We start from the raw sequence: 18,324 nt of genomic DNA, 5'->3' as shown, positions 1-18,324 counted from the left end.
AACCAAAGGTTGCTATGTATGCAATAATTTTCTTCATATTTATCTCGTGTTTGAAAATGTCATTTTCTTGAAGTTTAAATGCAAATTCCTAAAAACTAACAACATGGGCCGTTTATAGCTGCTCGTAGCATTACTTGATTCTTGCCTATTTTCATCATTTGATATCATATTCACCAAACCGTGCACTTTTTTCACCTTCTTACCTGCAGACATCAGTGAAGCTCGTCACCCCGGAGCACAGGAGTGGTCTTCCATAAAAGGGGAGGAAGAGGATGAAGAATTCCTTCAAAATAAAGAGGAGGCAGAGGAGCACTTCATCCAGGCTTGGCCTCCTCACCATGAAGACTGGCTGCGAGTGCATCGAATCATCAAGGAGGAAGAAGAAATCATCCAGTTGAACATTGAAGATGAAGGTCCAAATGAGGAGGAGGCGGGGCCTAGGAAAGGCAGCAGCTCAACAGAAGCTGACAGTGACCACCACCACCACAACGGGGGATCCCCAGCGGAAAGCCTCATGGCCCCGGTTTCTGACAGTGACGACGCCACGTCGTGCTTGCCTCAAACCGTTGACGATGATGAGGAAGATGGCGAAGCCTCTGGGGGTGAAAAAACAGATCACGGTGACAACAAATGCTGGAAATGCTCTCAGTGTGGGAAGAACTTTTCTAAAAAGTCTCGCTTGAAAAGCCATGCAACGTCACACGCGGCTCAGAAACATTTTTCCTGCTCGGTGTGCGCTAAAACTTTCTCCGAAAAGTCCAATTTGACGGCACACGCGAGAACGCACACTGGAGAGAAACCCTTTGTCTGCTCGTTTTGTGGTCAGAGATTCACCAAAAAATGTAACTTGAAAGTTCACACCAGAATACACAGCGGTGAGAAACCTTTCTCCTGCTCCGTTTGCGCTCAAAGCTTTGCCCAGAAGGGAGATTTAAAAAAACACACGAGAACGCACACCGGAGAAAAACCCTTCGCCTGCTCCGTGTGCGGTAAGACATTCTCCGAGAAGGCAAATTTGATCACGCACACGAGAACGCACACTGGTGAGAAACCCTTTACCTGCTCGGTTTGTGGTCTGAGCTTTTCTCAAAAGGGAGATTTAAAGAAACACAGAAGAACGCACACTGGAGAAAAACCTTTTCCCTGCACAGTTTGTGGTCAAATGTTTGCTCAGAAGGGATCTTTAAAGTGTCACCTAAGAATCCACACTGGGGACAAACCTTTCTGCTGCTCAGTTTGTGGTCAGCGATTCTCCAAAAAAGGAAACCTAAAAATTCACACGAGAATGCACACCGGCGAGAAACCTTTCTCCTGCTCGGTTTGCGCCCAAAGATTTTCTCAAAAGGGAGATTTAAAAACACACACTAGAATGCACACTGGTGAGAAACCCTTTGTCTGCTTAATTTGTGGTCAGAAATTCTCCAGGAAAGGAAACTTAAAAAGTCACACAAGGACACACACTGGAGAAAAACCCTTTTCCTGTCTCGTTTGTGAGCAAACATTTTCGTGGAAGTGTCAGGTTAGGAAACATGAGTGTGTTGGTGAGAAAAGCAGCGACCAATGAGTGACCAGGGTTTGGTTTCCAGACTAAATTCATCCATGGCAAGCTTTAAAGCTTCAAATGATTCAAAAATGTTCCGCTGTTTCCAATTTCAGTTTTAGTGTGACTCGCACAGCCAATGGTTAAACCTCAAAATGATAATTATGAAAATAAAGTCTACGATGTTTTTCAGTTTGTCATCTACTCTTTTGTTGATCTACAATCTTTCAATAAATTATGAAGCACATGAGTGCAAGTGTCAGATGATCTCACCACTCAAATTTTTTTTCCCTGAGTTTGACGCTTTAACTTTCAAGTCTTTCTTTTTGTCATTCTGTCCTTTTTGGTCCTTCATATTTGATGAGAACTCACACACAAACACATTAAATCTTCTTTATACATAAAATGGGCTACCTTGGATTTGTGTCTTCTCTTGTTCCGTCCAGTCTCCTTGCAAGCAAAGCTTCAACATTTGGATGTTTTGCTCCTTCCAAATGTTAACACTAGTAGCAAAAAAGGATAAAAATAAAAACTTATAACGACACAATAGATACAACTTTCTTGTTATGGACACATTTCTCCTTTGCATTATGAATACTGCCAATTACATATTTTCTTTTCTTCAGATGCAAATATTTTATTCTATGAGAAAACAACACAGACAAACAGCATATACTCAAACAGTTTTAGGCCAAATAAACAATACACACTACAAAGATGACTAAAAAAATGACCTGTTGTAGAAGATATATTCAAAAAATCTGCTTCTGACATAAAATTACACACAGAATATCTTTTGACCACAAATATCTGGGTCTTTTCACAGGTGCGTTCCCATATGTCTTAACAAATTCTGTTTTTCCGAAAAAGTTTTGTTGCAAACGGAGCAATTGAAAGGTTTGTCTCCTGTGTGTGTTCGAGTGTGTTTGACTAAGCTCGTTTTCTGAGTAAACGTTCGATTACAAAACGAGCAACTAAAGGGTTTTTCTCCCGTGTGCGTCCTGGTGTGTCGTACCAAACTCTGATTCCGAGAAAATGATTTGTTGCAATGGGAACAACGAAAGGGTCTTTCTCCTGTGTGTATACTCAGATGGGTGATTAAACTGACTTTTTGACAGAATGTTTTACCGCAAGTGGGGCAATGGAATGGTTTTTCTCCGGTGTGTATTCTCATGTGTCGGACCAAATCTGTTTTTAGGGAGAATTTTTTACTACAAACGGAGCAAGTAAAGCGTTTCTCTGCCGTGTGATTTCTTTTCTGTCTCATCAATGTGGATTTTTGACTGCAACTCTGAGTCCTTTGAGAAGTGTGGTGATTGGTCCTTATTAGAGGGGCCTGCTGGACATGACCCGCGAGACCCCATAGAGGTTCCTCCCTATCTTCACTGTCGGACAGAGGAGGGAAAAGGTTGTCTGGTGGTGGTCCTACTCGGTGGTGGTTTCCGTTTAGACTGTGATCTTGATTCTGTGGTTGGTCCTCATTGGTTTCTCTTTTCACAGGGACACAGGGTAGTGGCAACCTGCTGATGTCAGTCTCTTCCTCTTCCTTCTTTGTACAAAAGGGATGCAGATAGGCATCTTGAGGGTGGGGAGGTCTTGGATCATCTTCTGTTTGAATGTGGGGGGGTTCTGGATCATCCACTTCAACGTGGCTTTGTTTTGGATCACCTTCCTCTTCGGCGTGGGACGGCCCTCCTCTGTGAGCTCTCATGTGTACTACCAAATTTGACTCATGGGCGAAAGCCCGACTACAAACTGAGCAACTAAAGGGTTTTTCTCCCGTGTGCATCCTAGTGTGTCGTACCAAATACTGTTTTCGAGAAAATGATTTGTTGCAATGAGAGCAACGGAAGGGTCTTTCTCCGGTGTGTATACTCAGATGGGTGACTAAACTTACTTTTTGACTGAATTCTTTACCACAAGTGGAGCAATGGAATGGCTTTTCTCCAGTGTGTGTTCTTATGTGTCGGACCAAATCTGCATTTTGGGGGAACTTTTTACCGCAGAGTGAGCAACTATAGCGTCTTTCTTTGCGTTTTATTTTACATATAACCAATGCAGATTTTGGAGTACATTGTTGACTATCGTCTGAGCACTCAAGAGGATTCGGACCCCTTGTTGAGGTGTCCTCGTTGCCATGATTTGCCTCATTCTGAGAGCACCTGGCCTGCAGAACGTTAGCACACCCCAGAGGTCGTTCCGTATCAGACAGAGGAGCTACGTCAGGAGGTCCGAGCTCTTCCTCCTTAATTGGGAGATGTGTCAGGTCATCTTCTTCTTTCGCCCCTTCAGTTGACCCGGGAAGTCTCCAGATTCCGTCTTGGCTGGTTTCGGCACTGCCGTTTTTTTCCTCCTCTTGCCATTTCCTGAAAACCGTCAAGTCGCTCTCTAGTCTTCCGATCAGGCTGACGCAAGCCTGACAAATCCGGCTGGATCTGGAGCTGTTTTTGTTTAAAGTTAAGCCTAGTTGTTCCAAACGTTGGCAAATGGTGGGCTGGTGATACACCTGGTTTGATTGGAATAGGTGGGTTGTGCTGGTCAGCTTCCCGTTGACTGTGAGATGTGTACGACAAAAACGGCAACAGTCGTGGCTAGCCATGATGGCGGTTTAGGATGATTCCCTTTCTTTGGATTGCTTCAGTGACCCAGGCTGGGATTGTCATGTTCTGGCTTCGTCGGATGGGGCTTCTTGCTAAAACAAAGGAAAAAAAGGTAAAATATCTTGGTCTCAAGATAACTACCATTCTTCAATATTCTTCTGAAAAACGAGGCAAAGAAATTGTAGTCTATACTCACACAAAAGTAAACTACTGCTGACAATTCTGGTCTTTTTTGTCTATTCAGAAGTTCTAAAGACCCTTCTTCTTCTCTACAAAGTCCTTATTTTTTAGTCCAGTCCACCAAAATACGACTCTTGAAGAGAAAAGTGACGAAAAAGAGGAAAATGGAAATTGTGCTTAGCTACTAAAAACGCAAAAGCGAGTGTTTGTTGTCATTAGCTTAGATATACTCTAGTACCTTTCCTTTTTTGCACGTAAAAATGCTTCTATATCCTTTGTTCTTGACTAAAAGTAGTATTAAATAAACAAATGAATATTGTTGAGAAAGGGAAGCCGAATTTTAGCAAGTGAGTCGTGAACTGACCTGCTTTGGTTAGCACAACGTGATGTTACGTGCTGGAAACATCGTTTAATCACACACTTTTGCTCCACAAGGTTTCGCGTCCGCGTCCCGTTTTAAACAAGCCGTCCTTCTCGCCCATATTTCCATACTTGGTCACTGTTAAGCGAAGTAAGTACGCCTTTATGAGCGGTTGAAAGCTAAGTTAACGCTAGCTTAGCTTAAAGCTTCTCGAGCAACGAGAGCGTTGACTTCTTTTGTAACTTCCGATTCAGAGTGGCAGCGCGCTGTGCAAGGCTGCCCCCTCAGGCGTGGCATGTAAATACACAGAGAATTACCTCGTTGAATTAAAAAAAAAATACAATTTGGGAGGTCTGGCTGTGATAAAATGAATGGACGTGGTTTTCTTGAAAGAAAATTTAATTTTGTTTAAAGAACGTGTAATTTTGTTTAAATAAAATGTCATTTTAATCAATAAACTGCATAAAAAAGCAGACATTTTTAAAAATTGCATTACTTTTTTTTTAGCTCAAATGAAACGATATCACTTGATCTACTAATACATTGCTGCATATTAGGTTAGCATAATAGCATTAATAATAAAGTGATATTAATTTTGGAAAATATGTGTGGATTCAATGTTTGCTATGATTTTTCAGCTCACCACTCATTTTTACTGTAAATAAACAAGACCCCCCCCCCCCCCCCGCCATTATTATTTAGCAAAACCGTAAATATAGGAGACCCACCATTTTGATATTGCATTTATTTATTAAATAAATATTGAATACAGGAATGGACAACGGACCACGTTTGATTTTAAGCAAATGCAGTTCAATCAACGATGCCGGATTTTCATTCCAGTCGAGATGAATTGGACGCCCGCTGCCGTCAAAAGCAGCCAACGACTTAGCACTCTTGTACATCTACTGTGCTTTTCTGGCCAGCACAACAGTGTTTGTTGAGTTGGTACTTGTAAGAGAACTTTTGGTCACACGCACTGCAACTAAACACTTTCTCCCCCGTGTGTATTCTCACGTGTTGAACCAAAGACGACCGATCCGCAAAACTGGACTCGCAGACCGTGCAGGCAAAAGGTTTCTCCCCGGTGTGCGTTCTGGAGTGCGTCCTCAAATGCGCCCTCTGCGTGAATCGCTTTTCGCACACCGAACAGCAAAAAGGTTTCTCCCCCGTGTGCGTCCGCATATGTAGAACCAAGGTGGAACGATCTCCAAAGCTCATTTTGCAAACCGAGCAAGGGTAGGGTTTTTCCCCCGTGTGGGTCCTCGAGTGCGTCCCCAGCTGGCCTTTCTGAGTGAATCGTTTACCGCACACCGGACAGGAAAAGGGCTTCTCGCCGGTGTGCGTTCGCACGTGTTGAACCAACGACGAGCGATCGGCAAAACTGAAGTTGCAGACGGAGCAGACGAACGATTTCTCCCCGGTGTGCGTCCGCGTGTGCGTGATCAAATTTCCTTTAATGGAGAAGCTTTTGCCGCAGATGGAGCAGGGAAAGGGTTTCTCTCCCGTGTGCGTTCGCGTGTGCGTCACCAAATGTTCCTTCTGGGTGAAAGCCTTGCCGCAAATCGAGCAGGTAAAGGGTTTCTCCCCGGAGTGCGTCCTGGTGTGTCGGGTCAAGGCGCCCCTTTGGGTGTAACTCTGACCGCAAATCAGGCAGCAGAAGGGTTTTTCCCCTGTGTGTTTCCGCATGTGCTGGACCAAACGCGAATGAACGCTAAAATGGATGTCGCACATGGTGCAGGCGAACAGTTTCTCTCCCGAGCTCTCGTCGTCGTCAGGGTTGGAAGAGTAAGACGTGGTGTCGTCGCCGTCCGACAATGGGGCCGAAATGTCGTCTTTTGTCGTTTGTTGACTCGAGCAGCTGCTCTGAGGCTCCGCCCCTCCGATTTCTTCGCTCTGATCGGAGTGGAGAGGAGACCCTTGACTGGGGTCTTCTTTGTCTTCACTCTTGACAGTGATAACGCTGAGTGAGAACTTTGAGATGTCATTCTCCTCATCTTCCTCTTTGACCGAGACATCATCATCATCCTCCTCTTCAATATCATGAAAGTATTCAGTCCTCGTTTCATCATCTGTGACGTGATGGTACTCTGGATCATCCTCCTCTTTAGCCTTTAGCGGTGGTTCTGGACTTTGCTCAACCACCTGGACGGTCCACTCTTGCTGGAGACATTCTTCTGATGGATACAAAAGAGACATTTATGTTAAAAAAAGTAGTAACGTTCCACCGACACCATTTATCAGCTCCAGATTTCGATTATCAGCTCCAGATTTCGATTCTGACACCCGACTGTGCATTTTTAAAACTAAATAACAGCCTTATTTACTCACTTTACTGTTTAAGTAATTGCTAAGGTGGTTTGCTAATGACTTGGTCAGAAGCAAAGAATCAAAAAGTAAATATCGCCCAGCATTAGCACTCCTGAGAACTCAACAATATCAAATTATTAATAATAATAATTATCTACAATCGAAGAGACATTAATTTATTTTAAATAAAGTTGCAAATGTTACGTTCTGCAATTCGAGCTTTGACTGACCAAATGTCAACTCGTCGTTCCCGAACAATTGAGAGCAAAAAAATGAACAAACCTGCTTTGGTTATTCCACCACGACCACCAAGTTCCTCCTCGTACTCTTCTTTGACATTTTTTGCACACATTTTCACACGTTAATCTCAATTCTTTCCGCGTACATTGTATGTTTTGCTACGCCGAAGCGTCTCTTTGCTAGCATAGTCTTCTATACTGCGTCCAAAGTGCACGAAAACGAATATTTGTAGATGTAAAATAGTTATCAGTGCTTTTTTTATAAATGTTTTTTGAATGTGGCGTTGTGTGTTTGACTCATTTGGCACGAAAAAACAAACAATTACTAAACACCGTCGTCGTGTTGGACTTTGCTTCCGGTCAGTGGCTTTACTTCCGGGTAGCCAAAGGCAGTGTGGCGTCTTACTGCCTTTTGTGGTGAAGCTGTGTCATTACATCTCAAAATACTATTACTTTTCACGCACGTAAAAACAGGATATATTTTTAAAAACGCTACAAATGGACAAATACAGCTAAAAATAAGAACACACATTATGATAGAGACAATAAATTGGATTTGTTTATGCCACAATAACTTAATAAATTTACTGAGTAAAGAGAGTTAAACTAAACTTCTGATGTATTAATTAATGATTAGGCCCCAGTGAGAATTGAACTCACGACCTCTGGTTTACGAGACCAGCGCTCTGACCACTGAGCTATGAGGCCCACATTCGAAATAGACGTCATGTGACGTCAATTCGAGGCGACCAGTTTGATATTGGAAGACATTGAAGCTCCTCAAAACGAAAGAATACCTAGAAATAAGTTCATGTAACCATAAAAATCTTGAGAAAATATGACGTGTAAGTACATTTCATGACCGAGAGAGGCACTGTTGGAAAACAATGCAAGGGAAGTTAAAAACTAAGCTAGTGTAAGCTTTTTGGGGTTATCTTAGCTTGGTTGAGCTGCTAACTTTTGCCAAGCCGATGTCAAACGTGAACCCAAATTTTGCGAAATGGACAATAGAAGGAACGTAAGAGTCAAGTTGGAGGAAGAACTTTGGAGTGAAAATGAGGAGCTTCAATTTCCAAAAATGCCGGATGAGAAGTCTCTGCTTGGGCTACGAAGATCAGGTTTTCGTTTTTGCTAAATGTATGTGTTTTATTTTTAAATAGCATATAAAGGGTTAAACTGTCTTTTAGTATAAAGAGCTCTTATTTACTATTTTGTTTCATTTAGGGTTAAACAATGTTAAAAGAACCGTTGTGACTGAATGTTGACTGATATAGTATCGGATAGTCGATATACCGAGTTTTTTTATTTCAAAATATCGCCCTATATGTAGCTAATATTCTCAATATTACGAGTATTTTCCTCAATACCCCCCCCCCCCCCCCCCCCCCACACACACACACAAAAAAAGATTGACATGTATAAAGCTGGCACAACAGGATAACGGTAAGGTTCAATGTTTGGGTGATCTTTGTTAATTGTGATTTGACACCGCCTAGTGGCCATAGTTACAAATTACAATCAACTGAAATGTTATCCCAAATTATCCCAAATTATAAAAAAATACTTCCATAACTGAGTTTTTCTTTTCATTCATCAATACCTATACATATAAAACATTCCTGTATTTAATTTGATTAGTTGTTTAATCTTCATCTTGTGTTGCAGTCAGTAAGAGCAAAGAGGAAGAGGAAGAGTACCTCCAAATTAAAGAAGAGCAAGAGAAAATTATCAAAGTTCACTTAACCTCTGACATTTTCAAGAGTGAAAACGAAGGTTCAAGTGAGGAGAGCAGGGGGGCGGAGTCTCCACGGAGCAGCGGGGGAGGCTCGCCGGCCGATCGCCTCATGGCTCCCATGTCAGATAGCGACAACGCCACCCACTCTTCCGACAGCGAAGACGATGACGAAGATCCTGAGGCTGGTCACGCTGAAAAGAAACACTGGAAATGTTCCCAGTGTGGTAAAAGCTACAACCACAATTCCGGTTTGCACCGGCACATGAGGACCCACACGGGTGAAAAACATTTCGTCTGTTCGATTTGCGGCAAGCGCTTCACGCGGAAAAGTCACTTGGTGACACACACCACCACACACACTGGGGAGAAACCTTACTCCTGCTCGTTCTGCGACCAGAGGTTCACTCAAAAAGGGACTTTGACCATTCACACCAGAAGACACACTGGGGAAAAACCTTTTACGTGCTCGGTTTGTGGTCAACAATTCGCCCAACAGGGAAACTTGAAAAGACACAAAACGACACACACTGGAGAGAAACCCTTCTCCTGCCTAGATTGCGGCCAAAAGTTTGCCCACAAAGCCGCCCTCAAAATGCACACGACAAAGCACACCGGGGAGAACCCGTTTTCGTGCTCGTTTTGTGGCCAAATATTTGCACAAATGGGACACTTAAAAAGTCACACAAGAATACACACCGGCGAGAAACCCTTTGCCTGCTCTGTTTGTGACCAGAAATTTGCACAGAAGGGCTACTTGAAAATTCATGCCAGAACTCACACTGGGGAGAAACCTTTTTCATGCTCAGTATGTGACCAAAGGTTCACGATCAAGGGGAACTTAAAAAAGCACACAAGAACACACACTGGAGAGAAACCTTTCTCCTGTTCCGTTTGTGGGAAACGATTTGCCTGGAAATTTCAGGTGAAGAAACACGAGTGCATTCCTGTGAAAAGTAGTGACCCTTAAATGTGATTTGTGTTCTTTAGCCGGCCTTGATTGTAAATGACTACCGTACTGGCCCGAATATAAGACGACCCTTTTTTTTTTCAAGAGTCAAGTTTGAAAAAACACTGGATTAAATTTTCATCCTGAAAATAATGATAGTACTTCTGAAACAAATGATTATAACAATATATTTGAGAGAAAAAGTATACTTACTTTGCCTCATTCAAATCATGCAAAAACTACATCTAAAGAATATCTAAAGGAAACCTCAGTACTGTGGCTTATAAGTTTAAAATTTAAACCTATAAGGTGGTGAGGTGTCTTCAAAAGAATGTTTAAACTTTAAACATTCTTTTGAAGACACCCACTACCTCAAGATGTGACTACTGTATTGAGAGCAATGGAAATGTTCTTTGCTGTATTTGGTACATTGAATAACTTATAATAATAAAAAAATACAATCTGTAATAACTGCTGATTAAAGAGTGCAATTAAATACCCGTTATGCTGTTGAAATTATGCGTAGGTTTTACTCCGGATCCCCCGCCTCGAAAGTCAGTTGGGATAGGCTCCAGCACCCCCGCGACCCTATTGAGGATAAAGCGGTTCAGAAAATGACTGATGTAATGTTCTTTTATTGACTTCAACTCATTAAATACATATTATTACAGCGTTCTGCCCAGCAGTAGCAAGTCAACTCCTTCTACAGCAAACAAGGGGCAAATGCTTCAATATAATAGACATCAAGCTCAGAAAATAGAAATGGTGAATAGTTAGAAACTTCGTTAGCCTGATTACTAACAGTAGAACAACCAGTGGGTGATGAGACAAAAGCTATTCTAAGTTAAAGCATATATTGACATATATTAATCCAACAAAGTTCCCTTGCAACATAGTAAGATGTCTTTCAATTGAAAAAGGAACAAGTACCGTATTTTCTCGCATATATGTAATAATTTGTCTTAAGATTTTCCCTTCAAAGTAACACATTTGTACTCCCCATTAAAATTATCAATATGGAGGTGAAAATTAGGGGCGGCTTATACACAGGAAATTGTCAAATTCAACCATTATAAGGCCATTTTACAGGCTAAAATGTGAGAAAATACGGTAATTGATTCCCGCTGACGTTCCTAATCTTTTGCCCTTATAAATACTTCCAAATATCTTTTCACTCGGATTTTATAACATCGCCAATCGCCTCCCCCGAATGCACAAGCACGTGTTTAGCCAAAGCGCCTCTTTGACTGAATTGTTTCCCGCAAACGTGGCAGTGAAATCCATTCTCTCCCACGTGCGTCCTCACGTGTTGAACCAAAGTTGAGCGGTCGCGGAAATTTAAAGCGCAAACGGCACAGGCGAAAGGTTTCTCTCCCGTGTGCCTCCTCATGTGCTTGCTCAAATTGGAACGATCGCGGAAAGTTAAACTGCAGACGGAGCAGGCGAAAGGTTTTTCTCCCGTGTGCCTTCTCATGTGCTTCACCAAATTAGAGCGGTCGCTGAATGTTAAACTACAGACGGTACAGGCAAAGGGTTTCTCCCCAGTGTGCCTTCTCATGTGCTTCCCCAAATTGGAGCGGTCGCTGAAGGCTAAACCGCAAAAAGTGCAGGCGAATGGTTTCTCGCCAGTGTGAATCCTGGTGTGTTTTATCATGGCGGAATAATCGATGAACGCTTTGGTGCACACCGGGCAAGAGAAGGGTTTGTCTCCGGTGTGGATTCGGGTGTGTGTGGTTAAGTGGGCCCTCTGGCCAAATCTTTTACCGCAAACAGAGCACATGAAGGGTTTGGCGTCACGTCCAGGCGCCGCCATGCCGCCAACGCCGCCTTCTGCCATCACGCATTGACTGGAGCCGTCCTCGGCGTATTCCGTCTTGACCACCACGTTAGGGAACGACATCTCCGGAGATGGAAGACGTACTTCTTCTTCTTCTTTTTTGACTTGGTAGATGTCCTCCACTTCTTCTTCTATATGACGGAGAGGCTGCGATTCCTGATGTTGCGCCATCGAGTTCCAGTCCAGATGCTCCTGTGGGAGGACTTCTCCACCGACCACTACGGGAAAAAGAAAAAAAAACATAGTTTTTCCTGTATTTTATACATTTTTTGATCATTTCAAATTGTGTACAGGATATTTTTAAGTGTATTTTTGTAAAAGTGATCTGGTTTTATACAGTTTGGGCTCTAATCTGGATCGTTTCGGTGACTGGTAGTAGATGAAACCGTTCTAATAATCATGCTTTAAGCCCCTTTCACACTTCCACCCTTTACACTACATAAATAAAGCGCGTCAGCAAGCAATGTTCCAGAACAGTCAAGCTGTCAGCGTCATACAGTGACATCTACATAATCTTGAATGTAGTGCATCGACTAATTGGGCACTCCGCCCACATAATTTGAGACTTTTAAATGGGCCTTATGTGAGTAAATGTGTAGCTTTTTAAATCACTTAATTATGGGAATTTCAATCATTAATAAGGAGAGAAATTGCCCAAGGTTGTCAGCTATGACATGTTGACATAACTAAACAAAATATGTAGGACAAACCTGCAGGGCGTGTTTCATACGGAGGCCGAAAAACCGAATCCAGCAGTTGACGTTGTCGCTCGTTCTCTTGTTTTGAACGAGATAATTCCTCCTCGTATTCGGCGATGGTTCTTGCAAAAGCCACAAAAACTTCCTCGACGGCCGCGTTTAATCGCGCGTGAAGCAAAGCTTTCAGCATTTCCACTTTACACATATTGTACACAAAATGGTACACTAACGCCGAGGACCACTGTGTACCTTTGCTAGCCGCTATTTAGCTAACCAATGCTAGTTAGTAAAGCGAATATACTCGATATACTCAAAGGATTCGGCCAGGATGGTGAATTATTATTGCTAAAATTTCGTAATTATGTGGTGGAAATGTGTAGAGAAGGAAAGGGCGCATTCGGTGGTGAAAGGAAACAAAATAGACGAAAAACACTAGCTAGCACGGCTTGGTTTCTGTTTCCGCCAGCCAAGACATTGAAGCGCACTGCTGCCCCTAGTGGTCTGGATCAGACACTACACGTTTGACCTACTTTTGCTTGGTTCAGTAACTCCGGTTCACATATGCACATGTATATATAATATTTTATATCGTATTTAGTTTTAGATGTCAAAACAGCCGCTTATTTATTTTTAAACGACTTTTTGGGGGTGTATTTTAAATTAGAAAATAAAATGTTTTGTATTAAAATCTGTTTTGAAAATGAATTAATTACCATTTTCAGTGAATACAATATTTTCAATTCTTTTTAATGAACAAAAATGACAGTTTGGTGCAATTTGCCATTTTTTTACTGTAATAAAACAACAGTGTATTTCAGTGCAACAAAAATCCCAAATTTTAAAAGAAAAAAAAAATGGACCACACATGAAAATTGCGTGAAATTTGGCCATATTTAGTTGACCCTGAACACTACATCTGCCTAAAAGGTTTATTGTAGCTTCACATTCATGCGCAAAGTCATCCAGAAACAACTAGAACACAGGTGTCAAAGTGGGGGCTTGGGGGCCAAATGTGGCCCGCCGCATCAATTTGTCTGGCCCGAAAAAGTAAATCATGAGTGCTGACTTTCCGTTTTAAAATCAAATTAAAATAAATAGTATAGATGTATATTACATTTCCTGATTTTCCCCCTTTAAAATCAATAATTGTCATTTTTTAATCCATTTTTTCCAAAGATCTTACTTTTATACCCTCTTCGTTGTATTGGACTTGACATTTCTTTCCTACAAGTTCATTTTGATCGCAATTCAAACGGACGGTTTCTGCCTGACGTGTAGTCCCAAATTCGAACGCATGCTAAAACCCGAATTGGACGGCAGGTAACCCGAATGTGTCCCCCCGTTGTGCGTTTTCTTGTGCTGAATCAGCGCCGAACGGTCGCTGAATCGTTTACAGCAGAGTGAGCAAGAAAAGGGCTTCTCTCCGGTGTGCGTTCGGGTGTGCGTTATCAAATTGGCCTTCTGGGAGAACCTCTTCCCGCAAATGGTGCAGAGGAAGGGTTTCTCTCCCGTGTGGACCATCATGTGCCTCCTCAGGTTCCGCCTATCGCCGAGCGTTCTTCCGCATTGGCTGCATTTCCAGCGCTCGCTGACCACGCCGTGGCTTTTCACGTGTCTGCTCAGCGTGTAGTTGGTGCCGAAGGTTTTGTCGCAGTGGGGGCATTTCAGCTGTTTGCCGCCGCCGGGGCGCTGCAGAGAGACGCCTTCGGGGGGCACTCTTCTCATGTCGCCGTTCGGCGAAGGCGAGCAGAAGTTGGCGACTCTTGCTTCTGTGTGGTGGGTTCCGAGATTTTCTGGGGCGGGGCCGATGGGAGGTCGCGACCGTGCGATTTGCTGGACGGGATGTTCGGCGTTGGTTTTGACAAAAAGGCCGGCCCCCGGCAACACGGCAATGGTGGTCTCCTCGTCTTCATTTTTAACGGGTGGTGAATCGGGAATTGTGTCTGTAAGATGAAGAAATGCAAGATGAATTCTCATGGTGATTAAAATCAAAACAACTAGGGCGCAGGTGTCAAAGTGGCGGCCCGTGGGCTAAATGTGGCCCATCGCATCATTTTGTGAGGCCCAAGAAAGTAAATCATGAGTGATTTTCTGTTTTAGGATCAAATTAAAATGAAGAGTATAGATGTATATTCAATTTCCTGATTTCCCCCCTTTTAAATCAATAATAGTCATTTTTAATCCATTTTTGTGTTTTTAGTTCAAAAATCATTTTGTAAAATCTAAAAATATGTATAAAAAAAGCTAAAATAAACATTTTTTTAGATCTATAAAAAACGGAATATTCAGGGCTATTAATCCAGTTCTTTTAATCCATTTATAAAAAAATATATATAAATATTATATCTAAAATGGTGAATGAATGAATATTGTGGCCACTGACTTGAGTCATTTAAAGCAACACACACAGTTGCCTGTAGGGATTATAAACGTCCAGCAGGTGTCAATAGGATCAATAGGATTCTTGCAATGTGTCCAAACAATTAACAATGGCTCATCCAGCAATCACTAAAATATAAATGTGACCAACCTGTAGTGCGTGAAACATCTTGAGGCCCTAAAACAGCGTCCAGCAATTGACGTTGTCGCTCGTTCTCCTCTTTGCTTCGACAAAGTTCCTCCTCGTACTCGGCTATTGTTGTGGCAAAAAGTCCAAATATTTCCTCCACGGCTGCACTCAGACGTTGGTTCAACAACGCCTTCAGTAATTCCACTTTGCACATTTTTACAGACTGTTTGCCCCAACTTCTGTTCTGTTCTTTGTTAGCGGCTAACGAGCGAAGCTAATCGAGGAAGCTCAATAAAGCAGCAAAACGATAAATTGAGCGTCAGTTAGTCCACTTAAATGGAATAAAATACTCCCGTTTGACGATAAGAAGCGTCAAATGTTCCCAGAATGTCATTCGTAGCGTATTTAAGCAACCTTTTTTTGGTGTTTTGGAGCAATTACGTCATCAGTGACGCATGTCCGCTTTGATGCTTTGATCTTCAAAGCCATTTACGTGAATTATTCTGGCCAATCATTTTAATTGGCTGTTAGGAAATTGTGTGCTATTATTAACAAACCAGCGCTGTTTAGTTTTTAAATCAAGTTTAGAATTGTCAGTCAATTGTATGCTTTCATGTACGGACGTATACGATCTATACTTCCGGTAAGGAACAGTGAGACATTCTCCGACGTTACTGCCACCACCTGTCTTGGAGAAGCATTACTCACCGTACCACAAATTTCTTTTTTAAAAATAAAACTGTAATAAATTATTATTATTATTTAGAAAATCTCTTTGAAAAATATTTTAGAGTGAAAGAGCAGACAAAATACTTTTTATTCATTTTTAAAAAGAATGAAAAATATTTAGGAATTTTTCTTTTGAATAAAATACTTAAACAATTACAAAAACATTGTTTTAATTATATAAATGATTCAAATAATTAAGACAATCATTTAAAAAAAATGCTATTTTATTTACATAGAAGTGTAAATGCTTAGAATAACAAAAATCACCATTAATGGCAACATTTCAGTTAACATTTAAAAAATAAACAATTTTTAAACCTCTGCTACAGATCTCACACACACTCCAACTGAACGCTTTTCTCTTCGTGTGTGTGCATGTGTATTGTGAAGCGCCGCTTCTTGGTGAATCCACGACCGCAGACCGAGCAAACAAAAGGTTTTTCCCCGGCGTGTGCTCGCGCGTGGCTCGTCAAACTTGACTTGCAGGAAAATCTTTTCCCGCAAATAGTGCAAACAAACGGTTTTTCCCCCGTGTGCGTCCTGGCGTGGTTTGTCAAATTGGACTTGTTTGCAAATGTTTTTCCGCAAAGGGAGCAGACAAAATCTTTCCCGCCCGTGTGCAATACCGTATGCTGCGCCAAGCCCGACTTGGCGGAGAATTTCTTCCCGCAGAATGAGCAGGTGAAGGGTTTCTCGCCAGTGTGCGTTCGCGTGTGGACCGTCAAACCCGACTTGCAGGAGAAACTTTTGCCGCAAATGGAACAGACAAAATCTCTTTTCCCCGTGTGCAAAACGGCGTGCTGCTTTAAACTTGACTTGACGGAGAATCTCTTCCCGCAGAGCGAGCAGACGAAGGGTTTTTCGCCCGTGTGCGTCCGCGTGTGCATGGTCAAACTCGATTCGCAGGGGAATATCTTGCCGCAAAACGAGCAGGCAAAGGTTTTTTCTCCCGTGTGAATCCTCACGTGGCGTTTCAAACTGGACTTTGTGGAGAAATTGGCGCCGCAAACCGAGCAGGCGCGTGGTGTCAGTCCGGAATGCGTCTTGGCGTGGTTGGTTAAATTAGACTTGAGGGCGAACTTTCGGCCGCAAACGGAGCAGCCGAACGGTGTCTCCTCGCTGTGCGCTCTGGTGTGGTTTTTCAAACCGAGGAGGGAAGGAAACGTTTTTCCGCAAACCGAGCAGGCAATGTGAGTTTTGGTGTGCGTCTTTAACTCGGCGCTGTCCACGAACGAGCTCCCGCAAATGGTGCAGGCGTGTGGTTTTTCTACGGGGTGAGTGCTCAGGTGCTGCGTCAAGTGCGATTTAAAAGAGAATCTTTTGCCGCAGACGGAGCAGGCGAAGGGTGTTTCTCCAATGTGTGACCTGGTGTGGGTCACCAACGACGCCTTGTTGCAAAAGGTTTTGTCGCAAAAATGGCATTTGATGCATTTTGGGATGTCTTCAAGGTTATCTTCTTCATCCTCTTCCTCATTATAGTCCGATGAATGCGACGTGGCGATGTCGAGATGGGCCCTTTGTCCCGAGAGGGAATTGGTTCCCGATCCTCTGCTGGGGTCCTCGTCGGACTCTTCTGTCTTCACCGTGAGACCGCTCATAGGAAAGTTGGTCACCTCGTACTCGTCCTCTTCTTCTTTAACGTGGGGGTCATCTGGATCGTCTTCTTCTTCTTTAACCGAGGGCCAATGGGGATCCAGATCTACGGGAGGAAGGTGTTCTTCGCCCGTGTCTGCGGAACACAAAAGGTTTCTTTTAGATTTTATAAAATGATTTTTTGAAATAAAAACACAGAAAAAATGATTAAAAATGAGAATTATTGATTTAAAAGGGGGAAAATCAGGAAAATTAATATACATCTATACTCTTCATTTTAATTTGATCCTAAAACAGAAAGTCGGCACTCGTTATGTACTTTTTCGGGCCACACAAAATAATGTGGCGGGCCAGATTTGGCCCCCGGGCCGCCACTTTGACACCTGCACCCTAGTGTGAATCCTCGCGCATTACCTTCAGAGAGATCTCGGTGCCCACCACCGCTGGATGAGCGTGGCATTAGGTCGTCGTTATCGGACGGCGACCCTTCGGAGCGGTCTCCATCATCTTCCTCGCTCTTCACGTCATCCTCATCGTCATTCAACGGGAACTTGCTGACGTCGTCCTCCCGCTCTTCTTCTTTGATTCGGGTGGTCCGTAGAACATCTCCTTCTTTGGAATCCAGCTCCCAATGTTCGGGAACGAGAGCTTCTTGGCGGTCTACAGAAAAACATGGCATTGAAATACTATGAGCATTCACAGTCGTCCTTTCCAGTTTTCAGGAATTTGGCGTCTATTGTTGAAAATAGCTGGCAAGCTGGTTTTGGTCATCTCTTTAATCATTTTAAGCTCTTTAATGAATATTATTTTCGTCATAATTCAAAGTATTTGCTAACTAACCCACTCCGTGTGGTAGCTTGTTGGAAAGATCGTCCCACGGCGGCTCCTTTTCTGCTTCACAAAGTTCCTCTGGCAATTCCGCGATAGGTACTTTTTTCGCGTACATTTTGGGCTCCAAATCGGCGATATTTGTTTTAAAATGCACGTCTTTGTTTGCGGGAAAGCTCAAGTAGCTTCAGTGAACAGGTCGACTTTCTTTTCGCTTAC

The 18,324-nt window shown here is 42.7% G+C and overlaps 4 protein-coding genes and 1 non-coding gene across 8 annotated transcripts in view; 1 reads left to right on the top strand and 4 right to left on the bottom strand.

The window, feature by feature from the left end:
- LOC144194229 (uncharacterized) overlaps positions 1-12,086 on the top strand; it is a 22,707-nt gene extending 10,621 nt beyond the window's left edge. The window contains exons 1-2 of one of the 2 annotated variants that reach the window (XM_077713141.1): positions 480-1,486; positions 9,186-12,086. In XM_077713141.1, coding sequence (XP_077569267.1) covers positions 515-1,486; positions 9,186-9,932 — 1,719 coding nt within the window. In that variant the 5' untranslated portion in view covers positions 480-514 and the 3' untranslated portion in view covers positions 9,933-12,086. Of the gene's footprint in view, positions 1-479; positions 1,982-9,185 lie in introns of those variants that run through there. The other variant, XM_077713140.1, reaches the window with a different exon arrangement.
- LOC144194213 (uncharacterized) lies at positions 2,224-4,929 on the bottom strand. 2 transcript variants are annotated; one of them, XM_077713116.1, is made up of 3 exons: positions 4,685-4,929; positions 4,337-4,453; positions 2,224-4,232 (listed from the first exon to the last, which is right to left on the bottom strand). In XM_077713116.1, exon 3 carries the CDS (start codon positions 4,137-4,139, stop codon positions 2,361-2,363), a length of 1,779 nt encoding a protein of 592 aa, XP_077569242.1. In that variant the 5' UTR covers positions 4,140-4,232; positions 4,337-4,453; positions 4,685-4,929; the 3' UTR covers positions 2,224-2,360. The 2 variants fall into 2 exon arrangements, with proteins under 2 accessions (XP_077569242.1, XP_077569241.1); XM_077713115.1 differs by lacking the exon at positions 4,337-4,453.
- Positions 5,412-7,602, bottom strand: LOC144194215 (uncharacterized). 2 transcript variants are annotated; one of them, XM_077713118.1, is made up of 2 exons: positions 7,274-7,602; positions 5,412-6,858 (listed from the first exon to the last, which is right to left on the bottom strand). In XM_077713118.1, exons 1-2 carry the CDS (start codon positions 7,341-7,343, stop codon positions 5,570-5,572), a joined length of 1,359 nt encoding a protein of 452 aa, XP_077569244.1. In that variant the 5' UTR covers positions 7,344-7,602; the 3' UTR covers positions 5,412-5,569. The 2 variants fall into 2 exon arrangements, with proteins under 2 accessions (XP_077569244.1, XP_077569245.1); XM_077713119.1 differs by having other exon boundaries at positions 5,412-6,855.
- On the bottom strand, positions 7,866-7,938 carry trnat-cgu (transfer RNA threonine (anticodon CGU)). Its single transcript has one exon. It is a non-coding gene; the product is annotated as a tRNA-Thr (tRNA).
- On the bottom strand, positions 10,529-18,324 carry LOC144194701 (uncharacterized). Its single transcript, XM_077713925.1, has 7 exons — positions 18,118-18,324; positions 17,692-17,937; positions 16,023-17,413; positions 14,977-15,229; positions 13,705-14,389; positions 12,459-12,712; positions 10,529-11,966 (listed from the first exon to the last, which is right to left on the bottom strand). Exons 1-7 carry the CDS (start codon positions 18,221-18,223, stop codon positions 11,083-11,085), a joined length of 3,819 nt encoding a protein of 1,272 aa, XP_077570051.1. The 5' UTR covers positions 18,224-18,324; the 3' UTR covers positions 10,529-11,082.

The sequence above is a fragment of the Stigmatopora nigra genome, chromosome 3 (genome assembly GCF_051989575.1).
Source record: "Stigmatopora nigra isolate UIUO_SnigA chromosome 3, RoL_Snig_1.1, whole genome shotgun sequence".
In the NCBI taxonomy this organism is placed as follows: domain Eukaryota; kingdom Metazoa; phylum Chordata; class Actinopteri; order Syngnathiformes; family Syngnathidae; genus Stigmatopora; species Stigmatopora nigra.
Note: the sequence above shows the minus strand (reverse complement) of the source record. Positions and strands in the feature narration are given on the sequence as shown.

Excerpts from the sequence above, each read along its gene's own strand:
- LOC144194213 (XM_077713116.1), bottom strand. The coding sequence starts at position 4,139 with ATGGCTAGCCACGACTGTTGCCGTTTTTGTCGTACACATCTCACAGTC.
- LOC144194701 (XM_077713925.1), bottom strand. The coding sequence starts at position 18,223 with ATGTACGCGAAAAAAGTACCTATCGCGGAATTGCCAGAGGAACTTTGT. Across the intron at positions 15,230-16,022 it reads AAAGCGTTCAGTTGGAGTGT|CTTCGCTCGTTAGCCGCTAA; the intron begins GTGTGAGATCTG and ends TTCCTCGATTAG. Across the intron at positions 14,390-14,976 it reads AGATGTTTCACGCACTACAG|ACACAATTCCCGATTCACCA; the intron begins GTTGGTCACATT and ends TTCATCTTACAG.
- LOC144194215 (XM_077713118.1), bottom strand. The coding sequence starts at position 7,343 with ATGTGTGCAAAAAATGTCAAAGAAGAGTACGAGGAGGAACTTGGTGGT. Across the intron at positions 6,859-7,273 it reads TGGTGGAATAACCAAAGCAG|AAGAATGTCTCCAGCAAGAG; the intron begins GTTTGTTCATTT and ends TGTATCCATCAG.